Raw genomic sequence first — 7,621 nt, forward strand, 5'->3', positions numbered from 1 at the left:
CATTTCGAATTTGCCACCGGAAGTCTTGAATCTGGTCCCCGAGGATGAGCTTTTCACGCATGCGCAGTCCTTCAGTCTACATAAAACAATCCTCGGTGGGCATCTTGCGCTGATCTGGTGTTGAGCATCATATCCTCGATTGATTCACGGTTGGTTAACGTTCAGTTTGTTAATTGAGCTTTACTTTTTAACTGCATTTACAAAAACCAATTCCTCGATGAAAACAGGGAATATTTTAAACACAAAGCCTATCAGATGTTGTTATTTTTTTATTCCCTGACGGTGGTGCAGGACATTTTTTAACGCTGTTTTTGTTGCATTTGTTGGTGTCTGTCATTTGTATTTCCTATCTGAAAGGTAGTGATAATTGAACACAGCATCATTATGGCAGCTAGTGGATATACGGTGCAGGCAGCGGTGCTCCTGCTGGCGCTCCAGCTTCTCAGTCTCGGTGCAGCAGATGCGGATCAGGAGACAGGGACCGTCATCCCTGCCGAAAGTATGTGCATTTAAATACAAGATTCATTCATTTGATTTGTCTTTGTTTACTGTCAGGATTTAGGCTATAATATTTTGAAAGAGGATGGTCAATATATGCCACAGTGATGCGTCTTGAGGTCACATGACAGCAGGTCCCTCAGAGGTTTCTCAGTGGGAATAGTCTGAATATAAATCACAGCATGAAGATGTTCACTGCTATTTATAAGACTCGCTTTATCATTCCTACCAGGTGCAAAGCTGTATTGGTTTAAAGGCATATAGCAGGGGTTTGTTGTGCATGTAGTAAAACCTGTCATTATTAAGGTTGGACATGTTTAATCTCCCAGGTATACTGAGTCTGATACTTAGGCCTACCTTTTAATCGACATACACCAGAGGTCTCCAACCTTTCTTCATCTGAGAGCTACTTTGAAAAAATGACCAAGAGCTACTTGCATTTATTTACACCACGGCGAACATCAGCTGAATTAAGCTGCTGTTTGTACAGATGTGAATTTGCAATAAGCCGATGCTTATCAATAATATTAAATTCACATCAAGGTCCAAGAAAAAAAACATGATTATTTTACACTTCTTATTGTGCCACATACTGAGCTATGTTGCTGAAAATTCACATCAATGTCCAAGAAAGAGGTGCATTTAAATTTAAATTATTATTATTTTTTTTTAACACAGTCGCTCAACCTATAGGTGAGCTACTAAAAACCTGCCCGCCTGGTAGCCCCCGAGCTACCCGTTGGAGACCCCTGGTATAGACCTTTCACATAGAGAAAGGAATTTAAAAAATCACCCTTTTTTTAAACCTAGTTCTACATAACAAGACTGACATTTTACAAACTTTTACGTATGACCATCAGATGAAAACAAAATCCTGATACTAGTTCTTCGCTGCTTTAAAATAATCAGTGCCAGTGGCAGCCGTAATACATCCATGGTGGCAGCACAGTAACCTGCTGATCAGAAGAAGAAGTGGAAATGATTTTTAGTGGCGCAAATCAACTTTTTTTTATGGCTTTTAAATTTTGGATTGGTTCACAAACGGTTCTACTTGCCAAAACCCGACCACAGATGTCGAGGTATATCACAGGCATGTCCAAATAATGGAACAGAAAACCTTTCAGGAAAAGCCAAAATAACAATCATCATAAATATCTTCATAAAGCAATATGTGGTACATCATAAGAGCTGTAAAACACATCAGCATCAGTTCATTTCAGTGTGATTATAGTCGCTCTATTCATTATTCTCAGGGGCTTTGTTGCTCTAGCCCAGCTTGGTTTGGTATAACCACAACTTATGTTAGCTAACCTTAGGCCAGGGGTGGGCAACTAGTGGCCCGGGGGCCACATGCGGCCCCCATCAACCCTCAACGTGGCCCCTCAGGTCAATTTTTACATATCAATTAATTGGAAACATGAAGAAAACATGACAAAATCTATCATGAAAACCAGAAATATGTTCATAATAATATTTGATCACTGGTATATGTGGAGTTAAATTTGAGACATAATCGACTTTAATCGTTTAATTTGGCCCTCTGGCAGTGAGAATTAAATGAATGTGGCCCTTGCTGTCACCAAAGTTGCCCATCCCTGCCGTAGGCAAATACTGCTATGTAGCTAATGAATTGCCTTGTAATGTAGGTATAAAGCAAAAAAACAAACAAATTCATTCAGGAGACATTTATGTTCTTCTTCTGTGTTTCTACGTACTTGCTGAAGTTTTCCCTCTGATCTCCAGGTCGTCCATGTGTGGACTGCCACGCGTTTGAGTTCATGCAGAGGGCACTGCAAGACTTAAAGAAGACGGCGTTTAACCTGGATGCCCGGGTGAGTGAAGGACATCGAAAAAAAATCAGGTTTTGTTGTCAAAAAAAGCTCCCGCTTGAGGAATGCTCTCCTCCCGTGCTTTACAAAGTGACATGAGCCCATGATTCAGCAGATGATGAGTCCTTCAAAGAACAAATTGTCTCTGATGATGACTTTGTGTTTGAACAAAGAGGGCTGTGTCGGATGACGGTGGCTGGAATGATTTTCTGGAGGCTTTAATTTTTTACAAACTTTGTCTTTAATCTACTTTTATGTGATTTATTTCATCCATCATCTATACCGCTTAACCCCGGAGTCGGGCTACACCCTGGACTGTAGAGGTCTGATTTTGGGGCTTTTCTGTGCCTTTCGTTTAGAGATAGGTCAGTGGATAGAGTCTGAACTCAAGCAGAAGTGAATGACATGTTGGAAAGAAGCCACAGGTCGGATTCAGACCTGGGCTCCATATATGGAGTGTGTACTAACCACTAGGCTACAGGCGCCCCAGTACTCGCACCTTTAGGTGAATAAACTAAACATACAAAAAGTGAAATCCCAGAGGTGATAGAGTTTATTATGTTTGATGAACTCAGCTTCTCCGAGGGAATCTCAAGAGGCTACAGAGGAAGTTACAGAAGCTTTTGAACTCACAGTGTCATGTTTTTTGATTTGTCCATTCCAGACGGAGATGCTGGTGCTGAGGGCGGAGAGGAGGGCTCTGTGCGACTGTATGACCACCAACTCACTGCGCTGAACTCTGCACTCCACCTGAAGACTCTTCCACCTGCCGTCAGAAACACTGAAAAACAACCTCTCCTCATACTAACTTATTTACACCATGGGCACTTTATTTTCTTTTCTCTCATGTAAATGTTGAGTGAAGCTTTGATTTGAATTTCATCATGAGGCACGTTGTTGTTTTGTTTTGTCTTGTCTGGGACGACTTTTATACCACTGATGTTTTAACTCGTGTTCGTAGAATGACTCCGTTTCTGTCGCCACAGGATTCAAATCATTATCGACGTGTCTCCTGTGAAGCATAAACTATTTTTTTGTACTTTTTTCGTATTTGACTGTATAATGTAGATACAGTAGAATGCGTCGGTGAAGTTAACTTGTCGAATGTCTTGTGTGAGATTAATGTTGACGATGATTTTACACATCAAACTGTAGCATCATGTGGAGTTTATTTAACAGCTCGAATACGCGAGCCAAGCTTTTTCGACCGTAAAAAATCGGATGGGTAACCAACTTAGAAAGTTATTTTAATTTCAAAAGAAATGGCCACCAGAGAGAAATTAGAAGTTTTACCACAAGTTGAAGAAATAATACCTTAATTTCTTTTCTTTTTTTACTTATTAGGCCAAAAAAAAAAAGCGTTCTTTGAAGTCTTGATTTAGCACAGCACTGTAGCATGAATTTACAGCACTTTTTGTTAACCTACTGTTAATATAGATTGTATGTATAGATTATGTATAAGTACACGGGTACATGTAGTCACAGACTTGTTCTCTGTGTGACAGACGTGTATGCTAAAGTATCAGATGAACTGCAATATCAGCAGGGGAAGGGCGGCGTGATGGAGCGATGACGTACAGATGGAATAATATTTGTCTTATTTGTTGCTTGTTCATGATCAGTGTACTTTGTTCACATTATGTCACAAGACGCCCAATTTATTGTCTTAATGTTGTACCTAACAATAAAATGTATGACCTCTGCTGCTGTTATTGTTTTCTCTTAATGGGGCTTTCATCACAAACCATCTGCGCTCTTGAAATAGACACAGATCCATTCATTCATTTTTCATATTTATTCTGGTCTCACCTCTCCTGTGGAGGTGGAGCGTCGTGATGACTGTGTAACAAAAAGTATTTTCACTTCCACAACGGGCCCTGCAGCTATCCTTTTCATCACAGAGTAATCTTAATTATTTCACTGAATCATCCATTTATTCAGATTCTTTAGTTTGTAATCATTTTGAGATCTGTTCAACCAACACTACGGAAGCCCTTAGCGGACATGCATCACCACATTTGATTCTTAAGATCACAACAAAGCTGTTTTTTTTTTTTTTACATGGAATTATATTATTATTATTATAATTATTTATGTCATGATATCGAGGTAACACATTTTTTATTGTGATAACAGGATAATATTCTTGCACTCTAGAATAAAAAAAAAACAAAAGGCTCATCACCCTGTAAGACCAGACGATATGCCATGCTGATATTGCCAAGATTAATAAGTCGAGATCTTGAGAAAACAACCAGGAATTACTTGTTATCACCGGAAAACAAATAAAATAAAAGGTCCTGATGCATGTCTACTGATGGCTTCCATTCAACAGCCAAAAACCAAACCATATTTATCAAAAGAGAACCAATTCTCTCTCCAGTGAACTAAACAATATCGTTGCAACTTAATTTTTAGTGACAGCCTGACTGAGCTTGCCTGCAGAGCCTCAATCCTTTCAGAGTAGTGTGTGTGTGTGTGTGTGTGTCTGAGTGTGTGAGTAAAGGCTACCAGTCTCCGGAGGGGTGTTATGAGGTCCTGCAGTTTGAGCTGACCTCATCCCTTCCCACACATACAGGCACACCTCTTTATCTTTCTACAACAGGGATTACAGCATTGAAAATAAAATGAAAAAAAAAAAAACCCTGCAATACAGAGATCTTCACCAGCAGGAGGAGCTCTAAGTTAAGGCATGCTGCCAGCTGTGTCGCAGCGATGCAGCAATCCTAACACATTCGCCTTTCCTCCATGGCTGTAAATTCAGAGAGAGGAGGAAATAATGTAAATAGATGTAAATATTTAAGTTATAAAAACATCTACACAATCAAGCAAGAATCACAGCCTGTGGGGGAGGAGGGGGGGGGGGGGGGGAATGAACTGCACCATGATACACATGAAACCCTATTTCACAGGATCCTCCTATTCTGCAGCTAAGGTATCTGTGACTCGATAGGCTTATATTGGAAAGGTCTGAGTGTGCAGGAATACCGAGCATACGCTGAATCACTCTAAAAAAAATCCTCGTTGTCAAGCAGCCTCCACTTTCCTTCTCACTCTGGCTCCCACTCACCCACTGGCTTGTTCACTCCACAGAGCACACTTTCAACTTTACTTTCATCTGCTCCTACAAACGATAGAAATGTTCCAGCTGTTTGAAATTCTTCTGCGGGCGTAATCCTCGAGTCTTCGTTCTTCCCCTTTTATCCCTCAATCTTCCTCGGGCATTGATTTGACCTTGGCGCCAAACTTTGTTCATTGCACGAGAAGCGTGGGAGTTTTTCAGCATACAAGAACGTAACTCAGCCAGGTGTTTCTGAATAATGCAGCCACGCACCAGAGCCTGCATATTAATGCCAAAAGTCTAATATGGTTTTAAAAGAAATCATCAAACAAAGTGGTTCCCCATCATTCTTGTGTGGTACTCCTACAGAGGGTGGCCATTTTGGTTGTTTACATTTGAATTAAAGTGACTGTTAACAAGTAAGTAATGGTTAACACAGTGGCCATCACAAAACAATTGATGATTTGTTCGAAACACAGAGACCAACAGCTGGTGTGTGTAAAAGGAGCTGTGAAAGCAACAAAGCTGTTCACCAGCTGGTAACGCCTTTTCCATAATTAGGATAAAATAATGATATTTGAACCCACAATAACATGCCCCCACATGATTCAGAATCAGCACAGTGACTGAAAGAACATGAACACATGCCTGTGTTAAGTCAAGTTATTCTGCATGTTATATAAAGGGTGAGCAGGCAGTATGTCAGGAAGAACACTGAATTTGAGACGTTTAGCTAATATGGTTATATAGCTCACCTGGCTTGGAACACAATACAGGTAAGCTAAACATTGGGTCATGTATGAGTTATTTGTTTACACCTCGGGTGAGTCATGAAATTGTCCTTTAGCATTAAGCGAGGTGACCTGTCTGCCCCAAGAGCTGCTCGCATAACTGCAGACTTTTCCATTACAGTCAAAAAAGCCAAATGTTTTTTTAATTTAGGCACACTTTTTTTTTTTAATCAGTGTTTAAGTTCACATGTCTTTGATTCAAGGAAAGTTGTAAGAGTAAGTCAATGCATACTGCTACATATGTGCTACGTTAGCGGAAGGCCACTGCAACAGCAGTCCTCGAGAGAATTTGCTAATGTTAGCAGCCCCATGAATAAGTGATATGCATGATAATGTATTAATTATGCATATGTATATTCTTTGCCGGGCCACCATTAATTACTTATTACAGGACATCTCGGATAATGCTTGACCACAGTGCTGCAGAAAACAGAGATGTGGAGAAAAAGATGGAGTGTGACAGAAGAAGAGTCTTTCTGAAGAAGGGTAAAAAATAATAATAATAAAAGTTTGAAGTTTAAGATGTTTGAAATGATCATTTAGGCATATAGAGCAACTGCAGGCGACATAGTGAATACAGATGCACACAAGCCGGTTGCCAAGGCAATTTGAATAGTTTCTGTTAAGTAACCAAATCAATGTTTTAAATTCTGCCATAAACTGCGTGTGTTAACATAAACTTCAGTACAGTTTGATTTCACAATAACAGTGAAGCAAGTATTCATGAAATGTTTCAAACTGGCAACCATATCATCAACAGTGACACTGAAAGTCGTTTCTTTCCCAAATGGCTCCGGAGAGAGACAAGTTTTTGTTAATATACCCCCGAGGGTTGACTCAGTATGTTTGCTCATTATGGCAAACTTATTTAAATGTTGACAACAAATACATTCTGAGGAAAGGGTGCCGCTCTTGTTGCGTGGCAGAAGGTGACTGTCTTGTGCGGTGTATGTTGTTTCTATAGTGTCTGAGTCTATGTGGCTGTGTTTCTAAATGTTTTTAAAATTGTTTTCACCTGGCTGCAAACCAAATTTCCCCTCGTGGACAATGAAAATAATAAAAAGCTACCTGGATAGCATCACTACTAGCCCTTAGAAATCCAAACTTTGCAGATTTAAGGGGTTAGAAGCAAAATGTTATTGTAGAATGAAATCATAAATATCTTAAACTCAAATTATAGACATGTCTAAAGAGAATTACTTGAGTTTTACACAACATATTTTACAATTGATTTCATGAAAATGCAAAATTCTGGTAATCAGAAAACAGTCAATGTAAAGAAAATCTAAAAATGTTATTCCGTGTTGTCTCATTACCATAAGTATACATAGTGTGGCGGTCATGATAAATACTGGAGCTGAAGGTCAGGTGAAAGGTTGAGAACTACCAGAGGAAGAGCAGATATGGAGACACGAGAATAAAGAGACATGACAAGACAAACA

At 39.6% G+C, this 7,621-nt stretch overlaps 1 protein-coding gene across 2 annotated transcripts; it reads left to right on the forward strand.

Moving 5' to 3' along the window:
• Window positions 1–4,030, forward strand: nicol1 (NELL2 interacting cell ontogeny regulator 1). 2 transcript variants are annotated; one of them, XM_020640352.2, is made up of 4 exons: window positions 1–149; window positions 358–499; window positions 2,242–2,330; window positions 2,992–4,030. In XM_020640352.2, the coding sequence occupies exons 2-4, from the start codon at window positions 385–387 to the stop codon at window positions 3,061–3,063; spliced, it is 276 nt and encodes a 91-aa protein (XP_020496008.1). In that variant the 5' UTR covers window positions 1–149; window positions 358–384; the 3' UTR covers window positions 3,064–4,030. The 2 variants fall into 2 exon arrangements, with proteins under 2 accessions (XP_020496008.1, XP_020496009.1); XM_020640353.2 differs by having other exon boundaries at window positions 59–149; window positions 362–499.
• The last annotated feature ends 3,591 nt before the right edge of the window (window positions 4,031–7,621 follow it).

Source organism: Labrus bergylta, chromosome 22 (genome assembly GCF_963930695.1).
Source record: "Labrus bergylta chromosome 22, fLabBer1.1, whole genome shotgun sequence".
Taxonomy (NCBI): domain Eukaryota; kingdom Metazoa; phylum Chordata; class Actinopteri; order Labriformes; family Labridae; genus Labrus; species Labrus bergylta.

Excerpts from the sequence above, each read along its gene's own strand:
- nicol1 (XM_020640352.2), top strand. The coding sequence starts at position 385 with ATGGCAGCTAGTGGATATACGGTGCAGGCAGCGGTGCTCCTGCTGGCG. Across the intron at positions 500-2,241 it reads GACCGTCATCCCTGCCGAAA|GTCGTCCATGTGTGGACTGC; the intron begins GTATGTGCATTT and ends TCTGATCTCCAG. Across the intron at positions 2,331-2,991 it reads CGTTTAACCTGGATGCCCGG|ACGGAGATGCTGGTGCTGAG; the intron begins GTGAGTGAAGGA and ends TGTCCATTCCAG.